We start from the raw sequence: 20,656 nt of genomic DNA, 5'->3' as shown, positions 1-20,656 counted from the left end.
ACACTCTCTCTACCTCCCTTCATTCCCTTCGCACATCCAGGAGAGCTTGATGCTGACCAGTGACAGAGGTGCTTCTTTCCCTGCAGGCTTTGATTTCTCCCCATCTCTCTTTTGGACCGCAGCAAGGCCTCAGAACATACCAGCCACGGTCCTGTTCCCTGGAAACATTACAGACTTGATTTACGGGATGCATTCGGAGGTTGTCCTTATATAGGAACTTCCATTAGATAGCAGGAGCATGTTGTGAGAATGGAGGGGTCGGAATGTGATGTGCGTAACGATAAGGGTCCCCAAAAGGATCTCAGGGGATTCGCCTCGTCCAGATGTAGTGTATGGCATGTAGTCTAGGGGATCTCCCTTTTCTTGCTTGGGCTCTTTCTGTTTCTTTCCTCTGTTCTGTATATTAAGGATTCCTTGTGTATTCCTTGATATCCTCGTTCACTTTCACTGTATGTAAGAGAGCAGTCAGAGTGAACACACTGCAAAACATCTCCTTCTGTGTTTCACGCAAGAAAAATACAGTCACAGTTTTGAAATGACATGGGCATGTAAAAATAATGACACAATTTTCATTTTTGATTGAATTATCCCTTTAAATCTGACATTTTTCCACATTGCAGATTCAGCGATGTTCTGCTACTAAAACAGTATGAAAATACACCATTAAAGCATAAATGACTGCATATTTAAAACTTGATAATGTAAATAAGAAGTGGAATAATCATAAATCATTTCAAAATATTGTATAAATATGATTAAATCATGTTAAATTAATTCCCTCAGTTATCGCTTCATTTCCTACAACTTTACGTAATTATTTTTTCAACAGTATGAAGAACATGTTTGAAATATGACACTCAGTGTGTGAAGAAAACGGGGGAAAAAATCTAGGTACACTGAAAAAATGATTCATTGAATTTACTAAAAAAAATATTTCAATTTATTTTAGCTACATTTAAATAAACAAGTTTAATTGACTAACTTATATATTTTTTTAATTAAATGTAGCTAAAATAAATTGTTTGCGACCACTTACCTTAAAGAATAATTTTTTAAGTGTAAATATCTAAATAAAACTGTGATTGCATCAAATTATGAAGATGTGTGTTTATATTAGACAGCCTTAAGAAAAAATAAAATGTTAGATATGAAATAAGCCAAAGCAAGTCAAATGAGCTCTTTATGGAACTCAGTGGCTACTATCAGCTGACCCTTTAAGCAAAAACTAACGATTATGAAATATGAGAGGAACTATGCAGTAATAAATTCCTGTCCACTTTCATTTTCCACTTTTATCATAACCGTCTTCTGAAAACGCAGCACTCTCTGTAATTAGTAGTATTCCTGCAATATTTAAGTGTTTCACAAAGGATGCTCGCGAGGAGACTGTTGTTCACCTGAGCTGTCAAAACTCACTGACCAATCACATCGCAGATCGACTGCTCGGCCCCGCCCACTGATCCGCATCTCCGTTTAAATGATGTTCTCATGCTTTTCTGTCTAATTTGGACTGTTCGTCTTTGGAGTACCTCAGTGTCACGGGACTCTCCAAACCCTAACTTTCCAAATCGCGGCAAGTTTTCGTCAGCCTTGTGAGTATATATTATTATTATTATTTTTAAGTATTACATTCTATTCTTTCAGTTGTGCATGCGAGGCTCACGGAGGTTTTCAGCTATGTAAATCGTTGTGAATGTATGCCAGTAAGTTGATTATTCAGTGTCATGTGTGCAAAAAAATAGCTTGAGTGCAGAGCTGCGTGAGAAAAACTATATTTCACTGAATATTGAAACCTGAAGCTGTCATTCCGTTGATTTGAAAGATGTTTTTGACAGTTATTTTTTTTTTTTTAAAAGTGATATGGACATTCTGTAAACATTTAGCCTACTTACCCTCATGTTATTCCAAATGTTTGAATTTCTTATGTGAATCATATACAAATAAAGTGACTTACAGTCTCAGTCACCATTCACTTTCATTGCATCTGTTTTCCATACAGTAAAAGTGAATGGTGACTGACATTCTGTCATCTGTGCTCCACTGGAGAAAGAACTTCTGTGAGTTTGGATGAGGATGAGTAAATTATGACAGGATTATTTTTTGTTTAATTAACAGAATTAAATGACAACTTTGTTGCAAAGAGCAAAGGCTTTCAACAAATCAGGCATCTCTGACCTTCTAGTCAAAGCATCATCATAGAGTATCTCATGAGATGTTAAGATAAAAAGCATGTCTTTCCATCTGCCCTTTAAGGCAAAAGCTTGACTAAAGCTGAGTCTGTCATAGGAAATGGTTGAGGAAAGTGCGCAGAATGAGAGAAGCAGTGAGCCTGACAAACCAAAGAGTTTCCTGTTCTCCAAATATGGTTGTCAAATGCAGTTTCTGCTGAACGTTGTGGTGAACAGCAGACAGTGTCAACTGACTGTCCTCTCGTTTCCCATTGATGACATGCACAGACAACTAAGCGTAGACAATAGTGTCTAGAAAAAGAATAAATAGATATAAAATAATATAAAAAAAGAATAAAGTCTAGAAAAAATATCAAGATGAAGTAAAATGTAGGGGAAGTAGTTACAAAATTCAGCACATAGTATGTTGTCATTTATCCATTTATCCTTGATAGCATAAACATTCTTAAGATGTAGTCTGCAGTCATACAGCTGAAAAACTTAACCTCATGTCCTTCTAAACCTTTTTGACCTTTTCTTTCCTGTGCAGTTTAATCGAGAATAATCTGGCAACTTTTTAATAAAAATAAAGTAACTAAGCTGCGAAGCTTCAAAAGAATACTGGCCCATACAACTCAGTTTCTCAATTTTACAATGCAAGATCTTTGTGTTGTTTAGAACTGCATGCAAGTGAATAAATAGGCCAAATAACTGAATTTCCATGTGTGAATTAACTGTGTAAATCTATTTTAATACTTTGGAGAAATTCCTGGCAGCTTTTTCAGGATATTTTTCGTAGTGAAGGTAAAAGATGTGTGCATGAGGCAGAAGTTATTGTTTTAATCAGGCTTGGTAGAAAAAGGAAGATTGGTAAGATTAGTAGACCTCGCAAGTTTTTAGCAGTTTAGTTGCAGCTTCAGTAGTGAATTAGTGTATCTGTGTTTTTGACTACAGCACACTTGTGGTCTATCTTTAGGCTGCTTGCCTGATTGTTCCTCTAATGAGTTAACACAGTTTTGCATCACCAGACAGACTCCTGCTGGAACTCTTATTTCTTAAAGTCAGTAGCTGGACTAATGTCTAACAGTTTAATCCACTAATATCACAAATTGAACATGTTTTGGTGAAAGAAATGGCCATTAATGGCAAAATGATGTTTAATGAGGCTGATCTATGAAACATTATATTCAGTAGACTATATATTGTCATTGTAATAGCTTTAAAGCTTGAGCTGCTGACCTTCTATGAGCCTCCATCTCAATAAAACTGTTAATAGAAGAAACTGAAATGACACAGCTGCTCATGAGAAAAAGTAAACCATATGGTTTGAATGAGAAAAAGGATAAGGAGGAGTAGAGAAGAGAGGAGAAAATCTTTCACAGGACCAGGGGTCACAAAAATCCATCCACACAACACATGGTCACATGATCTTCTGGGCTTTAGGCCCAATTGAACTCAGGCCAAGGCGCATTCGTGCTACCTTTTACTTCTGTCATGTTAAAAAAGCAGAAATTCTTTGAAATAAAGCATAGCCTCAACTTTTTAGGTTGGATTTTGGACAGGACTTTTGGAGTGAAACGGCTGATCCATAAAAACCTCGGTGAAAGCTCAATGATCTTCAAGTGCTGAAATGAAAGGACTTCCCAAAGAAAGTGCTGTGAATCTACATACAGGACACAGGAAATTCCTTCAGTTAATTAAATAAGCTTATCGTAGAAAAACGTTGTTTGTTTGTCTCGCCCCAAATGATTATGGGCCATTTAAATGACCATTTTCCATCCGTTGTGTTTTCGATAGGCGTTTCTTGTCAAAAATGTAGACAAAATAATGCAGATTCCTGACCTTTTAGAAACGCTCAATATTTTATACTTTCAGAATTTGTCAGCATGTTAAATTAATCTAATCTTCTTTTCACAACACGGACTCTGAAGAAATAAAAAAGATGAGATATTAAACCAGACAACAATAAGAAGTTTTAGTTATTCGCCATGGTCAGATGAGCAAGTGCAACATATTGGTTTTAGATATTATGCAAATTTCTGCTTTAGGTGAAAGAGGTAAATTGCTAGCAAACAGCCTGTCCTGCCTGCTGGATACAATTTTAGAATAAAAATTTCATATTGCAGATAAGTTTTTTTTTTATTTTTTAAATGAACTCATGTTAGAAAGTAAGTAGTTGGGAAAAATGTTTTCTTGTTTTCACAGAGCCGTTAGACCATACAATGTAAATGCACTAACAATGGATATCTAAGGCATAGCTTTGGAATTGTTTCCCCAAATTGCTTTTAAAGTTCTATGGTTGCATGAACTCCAAAGCTGCACCTGCTGTTTGTCAACTCTACTGTACTTGAAAATACTTGTGTAAACTTGCCTATATCAGCCCACCATAGGAAGAGAAGGGTGGGGGAAAGTGGCAGGAAAATCAGACCCCCTCCAGCCTCTGACTGTCCCTGCCTAATGTTATCATTTTGCAGTAAACTGCGAATCCTGCTGGAGGCATACTATTCCCTATAAGGGCTTTGTTTGGGAGTTCATTTGCTTCTGCTGTTTAGGTCGACAGAGCGTCCACTGACTCGGAGGCAGCCTTATATGGTCATCACAGCACGGGACCACAGCTGAGCTCCAAAAGAAACAGGAAAAACAGCATTTGCTGTGGAGATTATCACATGATTATATATGTTTAACCCATCGGGATGTTTCAAACCATTTTTGGCCAAACTGAGTGGTTGTTTAATCATTACTTATAACATTTCCCAAGCATTTTTCTCACACTTTCATCTAAATAGGTGATAATAGTGGTGCCCCCGTGACCTCTGCAATGTTTGTTAAGGAACATTTTGGTTTGATTGGACGAACTCTGCAAAAGCTACACTGTAGTGTTAGTGAAATCCAACCAGAACCAAACTTCATCCATGAATGATGATATTGGTTAATGTTGCATATTCCATTGATAGGCCTTGAACATTGTGGGAAACCCCAATGTGTGTGTGTGTGTGTGTGTGTGTGTGTGTATGTATGTTTAAGACCCCAATGGTAATGGACTTTTTTTAAAGGAATTAAGTAAGTAAAGGGTTTAAATGGATTAAGAGAAATAATGAGATGAGTTGAAATGTTTGCAAATAATATTTTTATTTTAAAATGTTCATCAATTCAGTCTTATTTGTGTGGCTAATATGTTGAAATTCACACCCGGTTTCTGTGAACAGTAAAGCCCCTTTAAGAGTATTGTGGGCAACAATTTAACCATCAGAAATATATATATATATATATATATATATATATATATAAATAAAATAAAAATGTAACTTTTAAATTTTTTGTCAAATACCAAATATTTTAGGGTCAGTTTGGCCATTCCTGATTGTTTGGGGTGACCTCAAAGTCAACGGTGTTACAGCTCTGCCTTGAATAGTTTTCCACCTTTAGCAATCTGTATTTAATTAAGTCTATTGCACAGATCCAATATTGTGGCCAATAATGTTTAAAATGATGTTATTGCTGTAGGGTCATACAGTTTGCTTACAAAAAACATTGTTTAAAAATCTATTTTTTCTCTTCAATTCTAGTTGTCGTAACCCAGCACCAAGATGACGAAAAAGACCCTGAGTGAGGATGAGAAATTCCTTTACACGGACAGAGACTTCATTAACAGCCCTGTCGCCCAGGCAGATTGGTCAGCCAAAAAGCTGGTATGGGTCCCATCTGAAAAACATGGTTTTGAGTCGGCCAGCATCAAAGAGGAACGTGGTGATGAGGCACTGGTGGAGCTGGTGGACAATGGAAAGAAAATCACAGTCAACAAGGATGACATCCAGAAGATGAACCCACCCAAGTTCAGCAAGGTGGAGGATATGGCAGAACTCACCTGCCTGAATGAAGCATCTGTTCTCCACAACCTGCGGGAAAGATACTTCTCTGGACTCATCTATGTGAGTATGCCATAGTGCATTTAAATTATATTTTAAATAAATGAATGCTTAATAAATTATAACAAGTATGCACAGCTGAATTAGGCTTAATGACATGTGACTCATTTTTGGTCAGAAACTCTTGATTTCTTCAAAAATGCATCATCTCTTCTATGATGATGAGCATATTTTTTAGGTGATACAACTGGGCAGATATCATAAAAGACTGACTGAAAGGAAGAAATACTTGTAAATAAACCCTAAAGTAAAAAAATACAAGCAGAAGCAGTTTTGTTATTAGTCATTTAATATAAGAAAAAGACTATTAAAAAATGTCCATTTAAAAATGTGTGGTGCAAAAAAATGTATATGATGATATTTAATAATTAATAATTTGATTTGTAAAATAACAACAATAATAATAGTAATAATAAAGGTTTTATTTTTTGTACTATCACATGTATACAAATTGTAAGAAAAATATGTTATGCTTTACTTGATTACACCATGACATTTTTAGAAGTCATTAAACTTAAACTTTTGTTGAAAATGGTATAAATATTTTTCAAAATCAAATGAAACTAACATAAATTGAAAGTGCGTTATTGAGAACTTTACATATTTCATGTTACTTTTCTTATTCTTTATCTTGGTCACTCTTATTTGTCATTGACCCTCTGTTGACATCGCTATTGCATAACATAGTGCATAACATATTATTATCAGCAAATGTATAACATTTATTAATAACTCGTGGCCAAACCAATGCAAACGGAAAAATGCACTGTTAAAATGGCAATCATGATTTACAAGTGCTAAAGCTTAAGAAAGAGGCACTATACATTTCCCAAGGGTGAGGGGTTATATAACTTCCACAGGCCTCCAAACTATGTTTGCACTCTGGTAACAAACCATTAGTTAACAAAATCTTTCCTTTGAGGAACAGGAGTCTTCCATATGGAATATGCATCACTTCAGATTTCAAATATTTTGAGTTATAATATACAGACTCAAACCAAACTTCCTTAAATGTATATTTTATGACACATTGTACAGCTCGTTACTGTGCTGCCATGTCTCCTTGTTGTTCTTTACTTGATGGATTCATAAAACTTCATATACAGTGGAAAACCAAGATGTTATCTTTTTCAGACATACTCCGGGCTGTTTTGTGTGGTGGTGAACCCCTATAAAATGCTGCCAATCTACTCTGAGAAGATCATTGAAATGTACAAAGGCAAAAAGCGCCACGAGGTTCCTCCCCATATCTACTCCATCACGGACAACGCTTACAGGAACATGATGCAAGGTGAGGCCTGGTCTGCTGGACACTGACACATTCTCTTCTCTTTACAAGATCTCAATGTTTGGATTTCACAATAGCCATTGTCTTTGGAACTTCAAACTCAAATGCATCCCAAAGGCATTTTTATTTTACTAATTGGCAACAGAACAGTGTAGGATCTCCATATACCAGTGCGCTCTTTGAATGTCATTCTTGTTTGTTGAAATGAAGTATGACAGCTCATATTTCCTGGTCAGTCAGTGGTGTGAGGAATGCATGCACACATGTGCCAGCAGGTCACACATCTAATGCCATTTTAACACTTTTAAACTTTCAAACTATTTTAAAAAGCTCCTGTTACCCACAGGAGTTTGAAGCTGTATTATAAAGTGAAATGAGGTGCTAAAGGAAAAGAAGAAGAATCGCAAGATGTTTTACACCTCAATGAAGTTGTTGTGTTGCTAATGAACTTGTTAATACTTCAGCTTAATGAACTGGAGTCAGATGAGATAAGAGAAAAGAGAACAAAACCTCTTTGCAATGTTTGCAGTGGAATATCTCAGAAACTGTTATCTTATGTGAAACTTGCAGAAAATTGCTTTCAAAAAGCAGAAGTAGGAAGATGCATTGTCACGCTGTTCCCCAAGAGTAATTATGCTAAGTTCACTTCTCATTAAACCGTTTACATTAGACAAGGGCCGAACAATCATACTCAAACCCTCTAAATTCATGCAGATCGTTGCACAATGTCAATGACTCATTTCCTGCTGTATGAGGACTGATGATAACAGTTTCTTGTTCGTAGCACAAAATTAGTCCAGTTATAGCACCTAAAGACCACATGACAAGACATCTTTAACATGTTTTGACGGATTCCTACAATAGCTATATCCTGTTGCAGCTGATGACGAGTAAAAATCCAGCATGATCAGCCATGAGCGTCAGTATTCACATTCCTGCTCAGGCTTACACTGATCTCTCTTTGAAGTCCAGGCAAGGTTCACATGCTTGACCGAGTGGTGTAGCCTGGAATAGAAAGGAATGAAATTGTTTTTAGTTTATTTATGGTAGTTTTTTAAGTGTTCTGTAGATTTCATGGTTTGCCCCTGACTGTGCCATTAAAGCCAGGAAACACGAAGCCAATGGTCGGCCGTCGGCGAGTGTCTGTCGGGCTAGTTTGTTTGGTGTGTTCCACATGTCGGCTCTCGTCGGGCTCACATCAGCGGCAGTTTGCCTGAAGCTGGCCGCACACTAGACGATTTTCAAATCTTAAAGGTGCTATAGGAGATCTCGGAAAATTCTAACTTTAGCCTGAAAGCACTGAAAGCGAACGTCCCACCCTCCCTGCAATCGCCGTCCAAAGCCTCGCCCCCTGAACGCACATACACTCAAAGAGCAGAATGAATGAATGAATGAATGAATGATGCATTTATATAGCGCATTTATTGTGTATTGCCGTACACCCAAAGCGCTTTACAATCATGTAGGGGTCTCTCCTCAACCACCACCAGTGTGCAGCATCCACTTGGATGATGCGACGGCAGCCACAGCACAACGGCGCCAGTACGCTCACCACACACCAGCTACAGGTGGAGAGGAGAGAGAGTCATAGAGCCAATCAAGTGGATGGGGATTACTAGGAGGCCATGATTGATAAGGGCCAGTGGAGGGAATTTGGCCAGGACAGTTACACCCCTACTCTTTACGAGAAGTGCCATGGGATTTTTTAGTGACCACAGAGAGTCAGCCAGAGAATACCAGAGACAACATTAAATTACTACAATAGGCTACATCAACGGTTCCCAATTATATATATATGTATATCTTATTACGTCTGACGGATGTTATAAGTTATAAATGCGAAGTGCTGCCTGCGAAGGGGACATCACCAGATATTTCGCCATGATTCCAGTTCAAAGCGTATATGTTCCATACAAAGGGCATTAAAGTGTGTGAGATGTGAATTTAAACTGTGTTTATTTACAGAGGTATATTATGTCACACTTCACACTTCTCTAGTAAGTTTCGTCTGTGTGTGAAGACGCTGCGCAGCGCAAATCCGTGAATGAATGTTCGGAAGTTAAATAAAATTCAACAGATTTCTCCTTCTCAGGGAGTAGGGAGCAATGAACACTGTATAGGGAGCATGCCAATCGGAAAACAGTTCATGCACATAGCTCTCTTCTGACGAGCTGGTTATCTGAATCAGGTGTGTTAACTAAGCGTGAGACATGCAAAATATGCAGAGCAGGGGGCGCGAGGACTGGAATTGGGAACCGCTGGGCAACATAATGTGTCATTCATTGGTGAGAAAACTTAATAGCACAGTTAGTAAAAGTACTACAATACCAGGAAGGAAGATTGTCTGCACAGCGTGCGTGAATGCGCTGATGACGTATCCTGTCTGCGCGAACTGGGTGCGCAGAGATATGCAAATACATACGTTGACAGGCAGGTAGGAAAGCCAATTAAAATGCTCGGACCGGGCATTTTGATTGGACGAACATTTCTTGGTCCTACACCTTCCACAGAATATATAAATACAGATAAATACATTTAGACCCCTTAACTTAATGATTGCTATCAGGATGTGAAGAGACTTTCAACCAGAATAACAAAAAAATGTTTCTGAAGACAATCACCTATTTCAACTGATTTTTAGCCTTATAATCCTCTGACAGCACACACTAGACGATTCGACCAGACCGCGAGATCGCACACTTGATGATTGTAAGAACGATTTCACAGTGACACGAGATCTCACTGAGACTCGCGAGATCAAACGCGGCTAGAGAAGAAAAACTAATTGAGAACAAATTACGTTGTCAGCTGGCTTTCCTGCCATGCTTTCTGTTTTACAGTGAAAAACAAAGTATAAAAAAGAAGATGGGTGATATTTACTTGAGTTCGGTGACGCTCCGTCTCGAACGGGAGCAGTTAAATAAACCAAAAATTGTATAAAAGGACAAAAAATTATTTGCGACAAGCCTCGAATTGGGCCAAGCCTCGTTCAGGGGTGCAAATCGGCCTTAAAATTGTCTAGTGTGCGGCCAGCTATAGACAGCTAACACAGGTGTTAGTTTGCAGTCGGTGTTCAGCGTCTCTGGCTTCCATTAATGGGCATTTACATTTGGTTTATTTGTGCAGTTAACTTAAATAATTAGTTGTGTGTTAATAATAGTTCTGTAACTATTCTAAAATCTTCTCTCAATTGGCCGTTCGCAAAGAGCTTGATTAACAGGCGAACTGACCAATCATAACACCGAATCCGCCATCTTGCCCGACAAACAAATCAGGCAGGAGAGTAGATTAACTTCGGTGGACTTAAATTTGAGAAATTGCGTGTATTGACATCTTTCTGCGGTTGAAATAAAACACTTTATAATGTTCATTCATGTTTATTTTGTGCTTTAAGTAAATATGAAAAGACGATCGGTTCACGTGTGCTGCTTAAACTGAGGCACTACAGCAAACTGTCACAACACATTAAAGAGCCACAAAACGGTATTGAATTTCTTTAAAAAAAAAAAAAGCTGAGACCTTGTTTCATACCAGAAGTAACCTGCTCTGTCTTGTCTGATGGTGTGTTGTCAGTTCCCTCTTTGCACCGTGTATTTTTCACTAAGTGAGAACATGATGTGTAGTGTGAGAGAGGCTTGACTTTGTCGGGCATAGCAACAGTAACTAAGGAGGATGGGTTTTTGCAAAGGTTCAATTCACGACGCTGTCTACATTGCTTAGCCACTTTTTTTTTTTTATTCATACCGTGTTTACCGTTTGAACCTGTGTATCACTAATTTATGATAATAAATGTGTTGGATTTGAATCTATAGATTCATTGTTGTATATAACTTTTTACTAGCTGGGATAAAACAATACCTGCGCATCTTGCTTTTCATCAGACTGTCTGGCTGAGGTGCAGTTTCCCCATTGGTGTGTTTAGATGTGGTTTTCTGTGTTCTGAATGCCTCGATTTGTGCCTTAATTAGGAAGAAACAAGGGAACAGATTTCATGTTGTATGTGGAAACCTGCCCAGCTTAAGTCATATCCAAAATGAGCAATAGTCATTCATTGTGTTTACAACAGAAGACGTTCTATAGTGCTTGAGCAGAACCAGCGAGATCACATTCAGCTGATTAGCAGGTTGGGCGTTCGCCCAGCCTCCAGGATCATAGATAAGAACCAAGCTCTAGCCTTTTTGAATTTGAAGTATAAATTCATTGACTTAGAATTGTTCAGAAATGATCATATTTTGTTTGACTTAATCAAGTCTTTAATAAATTATCCAGTAATATATGGTTTTTAATTTCGATTATGCTTTCTGAACAATCATTTGTGTACGGTTAGGATAAAAAAACCTTAAATGGAGCATCTGAGAAGGTTTTCTAATTTTAGCAGCATGAATCAATGATTGTCCCATTGCTGAACTCAGCAAGAGTTGTGTTGCATCTCCCAAGAGAAGAATGGAGTCAATTTATTTTTCAACAAATCAAATTGCTGCACTGAAAATCAAAGATTATTAGATTATGTGCATTTTTGGATGCTGTAATAACAATGGTATTCATCATAGACCAATTTAGTTACTCAAGAACTTTTCCCCCTTAGGCTTAAAAGCAGCCATAATGTATTTCATGATGTTCAAAAATGACACGGCATACTCTCTTGCAGTTTCCATGAGCACCAGCCTGACAGTTTCCTTGGGCCGTGTAATGTCTATAATTTCTTTCTACAGATCGAGAGGACCAGTCTGTTCTTTGCACGTAAGTTTTTTTCATTGTTTTATTTGCATCACTGAAATAACTAGTCTAAATTTCAAATATCCATGCTGTATCTAAGTTGTATAGTGTCCTTGAGTTATGGGAAGGCACTATATAAATTAAACTTATTAGTATTATTAAAGTGCTTCCAGGTCACAACCAGGACTTCCAGTGGGCTGCAGAATGACTTAAAAGTGTTTAACTTTGTAAAATACATAAATAAAAAAATACATAAAATCAAACCTCATTTCATAACATAAATCACATGTCATATACATAAACCACAATCATATTTCTCCCCCTCAACAACTTATTATATTGTTCTATTTGAAGAACATATAGTTCTTGAAATTTCTGGAATCACAAAATGAATCATGGTTAATAAAATATATAAATACTCCTGGTTTCTTTTAATAATTAAAAAAAAGTGTGAAAACAACAACCTTTGTCATAATTACAGTTGAAATATCTTATCCCTTAGGAAAATTAACCATGGTTTTACTACAAAATAAAACATCAACAACAACAACAACAACAAACATGGATACTGTAGTTAAACAATGGTAACCACAAATGAAATGGAATTTGAAGTAAAACTGAATAAAATGGTAATCAATATGCCAAAAAAAACCATGGTTACTACACTTTTACTATAATAAACCATAATTTTCATAAGGGATATGGCTAAAACACGATTACAAATAGATATAGATAGATAAATCTAAACTTGATTGATTAAATAGAATACCTGGCAAACCTGTTTTGAATTACCTTGAGAATGTAAAATTTGTGTAACATCAGTGTCTTGTATAAAGCCTTAATTCAGAAGGTGCTTTACAAACAGTGTTGTGCAAGCTACTTCCAAACTGTAATACATTACAGATTACTTGTTACTGTTATTTAAAAGTAATTCCTTACCTTACAATATTACTGTCTCAGAATTGTAATGCGTTACATGACTCCTGTATTACTTTTGAGTTACTTTCACCAAAATATCTACAGAAGTAGAACTTAACATTCTAAAATGACTAAATGTACTAGAGCCCTGCCCTAATGACAAAGTGTTTATAGTTCGTTCCGTAACGACCAAGCAGCCAGCGGCAGACCGGCAGGCTGATCAAAGCTTATGCTTGATCAATTTAGCCTTCTCAAATCATCATAACTTGCCTAAAATAAAATCTATAGCTATACTAAAACAGTTCAAGCATATCACAATGTTTAAACGTTAAACTTAGATAAATGTGCGCTGCATCCAGTAGTTTGTGCGGAGAGTGGAAGCTAAAGCGCAGGACATGGAGGCACCAGCGCAATCAATTGCAATTTTTTTTCAATTGAAACAACTTACGCCGTAATTTTTTGCTCATAAAGGTAAGAGTAATGCATCATTCCTAACTGTAAAGGGTCTAATTTTATATGTGTGCACTCACAATTTCAACAAAACGTTGTGCTTTTATCTTGAACAGGAGCGCTTCACAAAAATGAACCGAAAGTCAGCGAATACATGCCTCAGACATGATAAATATATCTATAGAAAGCTTTAAATTACTACTTAACGAAATAAGTAAAAACGAAAACAAAAACCCTTTAATATAATCGTTATCCGTGAAGATGCACTTCTCCCTAAAGGCGCGTCTAACGAGGAGATGGCGAATCCTTACTATTTCCCCCGGACACATTCATGGTAATTACTTTTGCTGGGGCTTTTGCTTTATTGCGTGTATTTGAACGCAGAACTCTTCAGCTGTGCTGACGGCTCGGTGCTGCTGCGGGACACTAAACACCGACTCATGTTATTTCCAGCAGCGTGGCAAATTTTTTTTCATCAATAATTGATGGATGTCTAAATATAAAGATAAGGAGAAGCCTAAAACAGGCCTGAGGACCGGCCCTTGGGACATTAATTTAAAAAATAAAAATTTGGGCTAAAAGTGTGTTGTAACGCAAGCGTTACTGAACATGTACCGAGTAAAATATTACTGAAAATTGATTAGTAATGCCTTACACTACTGCGTTACATCAAAAAAGTAATCCGTTACTGTAATGCATTGTAAAGCGTTACTCCCAACACTGTTACAAAACAATGAACAAACAAATAAAAAGGCATTTGAAATGTTTTTTTCTTCATTTTCTTTAAACACACAGCATTTTAATCACATTGTAGAAGGCAGATGAAGCCATATGATGTTATTCAATGTCACCTGACAGTCGTTAAAGGGGTCATATGACGTTGCTAAAAAATAACATTATTTTGTGTATTTGGTGTAATGTAATGTGTTTATGTGGTTTAAGGTTAAAAAAAACACATTATTTTCCACATACTGCACTTTATTGTTGCTCCGCCTTTCTGAAACGCGTTGCTTTTTACAAAGCTCATCGTTCCGAGAAGCGAGGCGTGCTCTGATTGGCCAGATATCCAGTGCGTTGTTATTGGCCGAATAACTCAATCGTGAGACGGAAATGTTACGCCCTTCACCATATTGTGATGCTGTGTACGGCACGATGACACAAAAACAATAAAACCCATTATAAACGAGGCATTTTTTGCATCCAGTGGAGACATAATTACTGATTATAATGACTTATACTGTCTTTTTACATGTTGCGTTGCATCGCGCCGCGTAACCATTACCGTGTCTGCATTTGTGATCGGAGAAACGACAAACAACAAGCACTACTCTACACTTTAAATAAGAAAACATACTTACAGGCTGTGAGTCAGAAGCGCCAAACTGTCCTTGCAAAGTTGGAATTGCCCCACTTTATAGAAACAGCCTTTGTGCACAGCTAACAGGCTACTCCCAGGTTCAGGAAATAGTCCTCCGTAAAATGCGCTACACACACTCCAATATTTGGATTGAACTGTTCTGGAACAGTGTTATAAATACAACTTAACCACTGATTTCTAGTTGTGTCCTCTTTTGGAAGCCCAAACAAAGATCTTTCGCTTTCACAATGAAACACAGCGTCTCCACGACATGGTGGCGGCGGCAGCAACAATACCACAGTGAAAATAATAGTTCTGCCTTCTTTTCATTGCATGTACATTTGGGCGGTGTGTCTTAACTTTTATAAAGAATATCTCTTTGGTTTTGAGACTTTAGTCTTTGCAACTTCAGGGATCATATCTATGCATGAACAGCTTGAAACACTCCAAAGAGAAAGGAAAACTTGAAATCGCATCATATGACCCCTTTAATAGCATGTCATCCATGTCAGTGGTTACTGTTTACATTCCTGAAAAAAGTAAACAGTTTTGACAAATTTAGACTAATGATAAACACATTAAGCCCTTTCTAATTTAGTATTTAACAATTAAAATGTGGCAGCAACCACATCATGATCAGTAGACATAATTTTAACTAATAGAGTCCCTCTACTAGTACATGTTTTTCAAAAAGTCCTCAGCAGTGGGAACAAGGCAGATGAACCCCATGGGTCATGTCTCCTCAGAGTCGGCCTACTCACAGGAAATGTGCCCCCTGTCCTTATTCTAAATCCAGATCAAGCATGTTGGCTTCATTTATGCTTGTTTTTGAGTCATTACTGGGCATTTGGCTTGCATCTGTGCAGGCCCCACAGCAAAACATGGCCTGTCCTGAAAAAAACAAAAAACACATGCAAAAATAGCTGTTGCTCTACTGAAAAGACATAAACTGATGTTCACGGGCGATATCATTGTTTTACATCTGGGTGATAATAAAACAGCTGTGAAATATGAGGATGTTAAAATAAAATGGTGTTGATTCGAGGTGTCAGTGTGGGAGGCACCCATAGATAAAAGATAGATCTGCAAACTTCCTCTGAGTGTGGAATAGGAAATGGAAGCCATTTAAACTGCTCTAGGGCAACTGTTGCTAGGGCACAGAATTCTCTAATGACATCAGGATGTTTCCACTTGGCCCAACGCTCTCATGGAGACACTTTTTTTTTGGCTGTCTCAAAGAGTTTTTGGGAGATTGGGAATGACCACCCAAAGAGTATTATTAAAAAACAGACTGTTAAACTGTTAAAAACACATGGATTGTTAAAAACCACTGATCTGAGGCCTCTATGAAAAATCCACACGTTTTCCCATACCTCTTATCCAATGCGGCGTATGTACTTCAATCACATTTGGCTACAGTAACCATAACCATCATGAATTTTACTATACTGTATTATAAATGGTCAAAAACTGTGGCTCTACAAACAATACAGTATAAAGTGCTCCATAAAATGCTTTATATGTGTTGAGTGAACTGATCTGAGGGCATCCTGCTCCTGCCAAAGAACCAGCCCTTGGGCTGCAGCAAGGCCTGTGGATCCCAGACTCAGTTTTCCTAATATGGAAATGTTAGCATGTCAGAATGAAGGTTCAGTCATCCCTTTACCATCATACAAGGCAATAGTGCACTGTAACCCCTCGTAACAAGGTAAATTATAGATGATAATCCAAAAAATGTATCAAAAGTAACAGTAAAGACTTCAATTGTTACAAAAAATATATTTAAAATAAATACCATTCTTTTGAACTTTCCATTCATCAAAGAATCCTAAAATATATCACAATTTCCACAAAAATGTTGTCAACTTTAATTATAAGAAACATTTCTTTAGCAGCAAATTAGCATATTAGAATGATTTGTGAAGAACCATGTGACACTGAAGACTGGAGTAACGATGCTGAAAATTCAGCTTTGCATCTCAGGAATAAATTACATTTAAAAAAACAGACAACTGTTCTCCAAGCAGCCTTGGAGAACATAATAGATGTCAAAAACATTTTAGTGTTTAGGTCATTACACACTGAGTCCGAAATTTTTACATAAAAAAATAAATACGACCTCACGTTGTGTCAATCATGTTTACAAACGGCCTCCTCAACTTTCATCCGTCATAAAAAAATTCGGATAAGGTTAGATTTTCTGCATTTTCGCATCCGTAGCATGCATTTTGATAGGAAAGGATGAGGAATACGACAAAAACGGAAAAACGCACACAAAAATTTCGTACTCAGTGTGCAATGGCCTTTAGAGTTACAGTTATTTCAAACTAATTTCCTCCTAATGATTTATAATTTTCTTGGTATCTTTGTTTATGTGTTTTGTATTCATGCACATTACTTTTCCCCTGCTGACAGTCATAAATATGGTGGACAAGCTGAAAATATACATGACCTTCTTTACACAGCAAATATAGTGCCAGTTAGTGTCAAGAGTCAAGACGTACTGATTTTTATGACATATGCACAGATTAATGTGCCATTTCTTCAACACAGAACCAAAACCTAAAACCTAATCTCACTTAAAACTGTAATACTGTTCTTTTGATGCCTTGCAAAAACTGGTATTTCAATCATAGGTATTATTGAATGAAAGAACACAGTTTTGTCATTCACTGTTGTTTTCTTCCTAGTGGTGAATCAGGTGCTGGGAAGACAGAAAACACCAAGAAAGTCATCCAGTATTTGGCTCTAGTGGCCTCGTCCCACAAAGGCAAGAAAGACACAAGCGCTGTAAGTACAAACAGTCTGAAAATCTCTTTCTCTGTTTGATAACCTCTGTCTTCTTCTCAAGCCAGTTCTTATGGGTTTAGTCATCAGTATTTGCCCTTGCTTTGACCCCATTCTTTTAAATCAGATCCTGACATTCTGAATCCTTTCATAATTAAGGTCAAACTGTGAACAGATAAGAACACTCCTTTCAGTCTTTAATGTTTGATATCATATCCCATTTATCACTAGATTATGCTGGCTCTTGTACTGGCTCTTATTTTGCCTGATACCGAAATATGTTTTGATTATATGCTGCTGAGCCATTTGTATCTCAAGGAAATCAAGACTTCCACAAATGCTAAAGGAAAACCAGTGAATGCAGTTTATACTTATCTAATGACAATTTCCTTAATGAATTTCCTCAAATAGCAACATACAGGACAACAGTTTGCCTATGTGAGTAGAAAGGATTGTGCAAAACTCCTTCTTGTGTGGGTTTGAGAGTTTGCATGCTTGAGTTTCTCACTGAGAGTGACATTAGACAAGTCTTACATGGAGGGACCCTCTAAACAAACCACCCGTATGGCTACTGTTCAAATGACTGTAGACAATGTGCCAAAGAGCTTCAGTGTTCGCATGATTATAAAAAATAATGAAATCAAGATTATGCCGTTAGATCACGTGTGTGCCATTCCCCCATCTGAGATGTGGTTAACTTTTTCTTTGCCAGAGCGGATGCCTGGCATTGAAACAATCTGTCTGAGCACAGTGTGTGTGCATGCCAACGTATAGCCTTTTGAATTGTTGATCTTATATCCTTCCTCATTTTTCCTTGATCACTTATTAATCTACCACAGGTTAATGCGCATCATCTGTCAAGCTCATATGTGTGTGCATTAGGAGTATAAATGCCACCTCAGTGTAGATCTGTGCTAATGTGTACTTACAAGGTACGATACATGAGATATGCAAGGAAACCAAAATATATGCACACATTATAACTGGTTTTAGGACATTTTATGCATAACTGCCATGCATATGAGCTTAAAAGGGATGCCCATAGTAGTTATGTTCTTGGTTCCTAAAGTAGTTTCGTTACACTTGAATGCACTACTTTGGAATTTACTAAACACTTCTTCTGATATCCTTTTTGTCATGTAAGAATAATATATTTATTTGGGCTCTGAAAAATTCAAGGTTGAAATTATTAGTGATTTTTTTCTTTCAGTGAAACTTAAATAAGGTGAATTGTATGCGAGTGAGAGAGAACATCAGAGTATGTGAGTGGAGTGAATCGACAGTTATTTTCATTTTTTAGGCCCCCAAAACGAACTGCCAAAACGCATAAAAAGTTTTACGGGTTTAGTTGAAAACAATATTGTGTACACGCCCCCTTAGTCCACTGTTCACCATTCGTCATGAATTTTTACTAAACAATTTTCAAAAATTCATCAAAATCGTTTAAAACACATTATTTTCTTGCTGACATGTTGTTGCACGATGGGTTATTAACTTGTTCTATTAGCTGTGGAGCACAAGAGAAAACACTAATGATTTGAGTTGAAAAATAATGCAACTCTGCAACACATTCCTCTTCCATTCAACACCACTCACATACTCTGTCTGGCACTCCATGGACCAATGAAGTTGTCATCTGTTAGCTGATATGCTTTGCCCTGAGACCACTGAGAGAAGCTGTCAGATTCAGCCAAGTGCTTTATGAATGTTGATACAATCTACCAACTCTGTCCTCTTTCTTCCCAACAATCTCTCTGTCAACAGTCTCTCTGTCTCCATCATTCTAAATGTCACTTCTTCTCCTTCTTTTCTAGTTTACTTTATTTTTCTTTGTCAGTGTATGAAGCTATCAGCGATCTTCTTTCCTTCTCAGCGGCAAGCTATCTCTGGTAGATATCTTCATTTTCTAGATATTTTCTTTTTTGATGCTCTGTAAGAAAGTAATTGAAAGTTTGTGTTACGGTTGAAACCTTTTTCTGCCTCGTTTAAGTCTAAAAACGAGAATCTAATTATGTGGTCAAATGACACCAGAGGCTTTGTGATGCAAAGGCAGCATTATGCTCTCTAAGGACTCTGTGTTTCATCCCACTGAGTAACTTTTATGTTCTTAAGTGACTGCTTAAAGATCTATTACTGAGATCCATTTCATGAACCCCATTAATATGTCCTTTCTCTACATGCTTAGTATGACCTCAACCAATCCTCTTGATATCCTTGTATAAGGTGGACATGCTTGGCTGGGCTTCTCATTGCATAAGATTTGGCAGCAAATAGAACAGCATTCTTTTGATCTAAGGGGATCATGCCCATCTAAATGGAGAAATAATTTGTGGTTAAATGTATTACATTTCCCAATTTTGTTCTGACATACATTTATAATTAAAAAGTTGCATTGTATACTCTAAAGGAGGGCCTTTTGTTAGTTGACTTCTGATTTTTTAATTTCTTATTCCAGTCTTCTAGCATGTCCCATTCTCCCTTTTTCTTCCTTGATTTGTTTTCTATGGAATGATTCTCATTGCTTTCTAACCCTGGTACTGTAGGGTGAGCTGGAAAAGCAACTACTGCAGGCCAATCCAATTCTAGAGGCCTTTGGTAATGCCAAGACCATCAAGAATGACAACTCCTCCCGATTTGTAAGTTTGCAAATGCTGTATGATAGCAGATTTTTACCCCGATCAGACTGTAATTAATTAATGGTTTCAAAATCATTTCTTTACAGGGCAAATTCATCCGCATTAACTTTGATGTGACAGGTTTCATAGTTGGAGCCAACATAGAGACCTGTATCCTTGATGACTTATATAAGCCAAATAAAGATGCAGATCAATCTCACATCTTGAATTATTAAAAAATTAGAATATCAGTTGAAACCTTTTATCTGTGCAAAGTTTCACCTTAATGTCCAAATCACTTCAGATCTGTTGGAGAAATCTCGTTGTATCAGACAAGCAAAAACTGAAAGAGCTTTCCACATCTTCTACTACATGGTAGCTGGCGTAAATGACAAATTACGCGGTAGGTGGAGACACTTCAATAAGTGAAA

At 37.1% G+C, this 20,656-nt stretch overlaps 1 protein-coding gene across 2 annotated transcripts in view; it reads left to right on the top strand.

Annotated features, from left to right (window-relative positions):
• The first annotated feature begins 1,453 nt into the window (after positions 1-1,453).
• Positions 1,454-20,656, top strand: part of LOC306879353 (myosin-11-like) — a 34,982-nt gene continuing 15,779 nt past the window's right edge. For both annotated transcript variants that reach the window (XM_079432209.1, XM_079432210.1), the window contains exons 1-8: positions 1,454-1,592; positions 5,735-6,097; positions 7,229-7,385; positions 12,095-12,122; positions 17,514-17,613; positions 20,154-20,246; positions 20,333-20,396; positions 20,530-20,628. In XM_079432209.1, the coding sequence (XP_079288335.1) occupies positions 5,756-6,097; positions 7,229-7,385; positions 12,095-12,122; positions 17,514-17,613; positions 20,154-20,246; positions 20,333-20,396; positions 20,530-20,628 (883 nt within the window). In that variant the 5' untranslated portion in view covers positions 1,454-1,592; positions 5,735-5,755. The remainder of the gene's footprint in view (positions 1,593-5,734; positions 6,098-7,228; positions 7,386-12,094; positions 12,123-17,513; positions 17,614-20,153; positions 20,247-20,332; positions 20,397-20,529; positions 20,629-20,656) is intronic.

Source organism: Barbus barbus (genome assembly GCF_936440315.1).
Source record: "Barbus barbus genome assembly, chromosome: 13".
Lineage (NCBI taxonomy): Eukaryota > Metazoa > Chordata > Actinopteri > Cypriniformes > Cyprinidae > Barbus > Barbus barbus.
This window is presented reverse-complemented; position numbering and strand designations above follow the sequence as displayed.